A 1,126-nucleotide genomic window follows, 5' to 3' on the forward strand; every position below is an offset into this window, starting at 1 on the left:
AAGAGGGTTGCTTCCCAACCACTTGGTTCTGAGTTCACTCTCACTATGTGGCACCTTGGGCAAGGTTTTTATCGCCTTGGGCTGACCAGAGCCTTGTGAGTGGATTTGGTAGGCAGAAACTGATGCCTTGTCAACTAATGTTGATGTTTTCATCCCCCATAACTCAGTGGTTCAGCAAAATAGACCAATAGAATGAGTACCAAGCTTCAGTAAAATAAATACTGGGGTCGATTCATTCAGCTAAAAGTTCTTCAAGGCAGTGCCCCAGCATGGCCGCAGTCTAATGACCAAAACAAGTAAAAGATATATATATATATATATACACATATATAAATATATATGGGCTGAATATATTTTGTATTTTCAGGGTGTTCCACTGTACCGCCATATTGCTGATTTGGCTGGTAACAAAGATGTTATTCTTCCAGTCCCTGCCTTTAATGTCATCAATGGTGGTAGCCACGCTGGTAATAAACTGGCCATGCAAGAGTTCATGATTCTCCCAACCGGTAACTACTTTCTCACACTTTCTCTAGCCATTTTGTTTTTTCTTGTTTTCTTCACCCCTTTCTCTTTTTCTGTCTTATCCGCTCTCTTTCTCTCTCTCTTTCTCTCTCTCTCTCTCTCTCTTTCTCTCTCTCTCTCTCTCTCTCCATACTCATCACCTTTATTTACTGACATCCGTCCCTCTACCTCTCCCCACTCACTAACCTATTGTATGTTGTACGATATTTTCCAGGTGCTAAATCTTTCACTGAAGCTATGAAAATGGGTACAGAGATTTATCATCATCTCAAGTCTGTCATTAAGAAAAAATACGGACAAGATGGTAAATGAATTAACTTTTATTTTTTAGTTAGCAGTTTCGACCACTAACTATCTGTTCTGATTGATCAATCTACTACAATTAGCCAACACAACTCCATTCTCTAAAGACCTTAGCCAAAACACAAAACCCCACTCTTTAATGACCTTAACCAAGATGCACAACTCCACTCACTAAAGACCTTGGCCAAGACACACAGCTCCACTCACTAAAGACCTTGGCCAAGACACACAGCTCCACTCACTAAAGACCTTGGCCAAGACACACAGCTCCACTCACTAAAGACCTTGGCCAAGACAC

The 1,126-nt window shown here is 41.0% G+C and overlaps 1 protein-coding gene across 1 annotated transcript in view; it reads left to right on the forward strand.

Annotated features, from left to right (window-relative positions):
• LOC106877619 (enolase) overlaps positions 1–1,126 on the forward strand; it is a 20,910-nt gene that overhangs the window by 14,831 nt on the left and 4,953 nt on the right. The window contains exons 7-8 of the mRNA XM_052976630.1: positions 368–509; positions 740–829. Coding sequence (XP_052832590.1) covers positions 368–509; positions 740–829 — 232 coding nt within the window. The remainder of the gene's footprint in view (positions 1–367; positions 510–739; positions 830–1,126) is intronic.

The sequence above is a fragment of the Octopus bimaculoides genome, chromosome 25 (genome assembly GCF_001194135.2).
Source record: "Octopus bimaculoides isolate UCB-OBI-ISO-001 chromosome 25, ASM119413v2, whole genome shotgun sequence".
NCBI classification, from domain to species: Eukaryota; Metazoa; Mollusca; class Cephalopoda; order Octopoda; family Octopodidae; genus Octopus; species Octopus bimaculoides.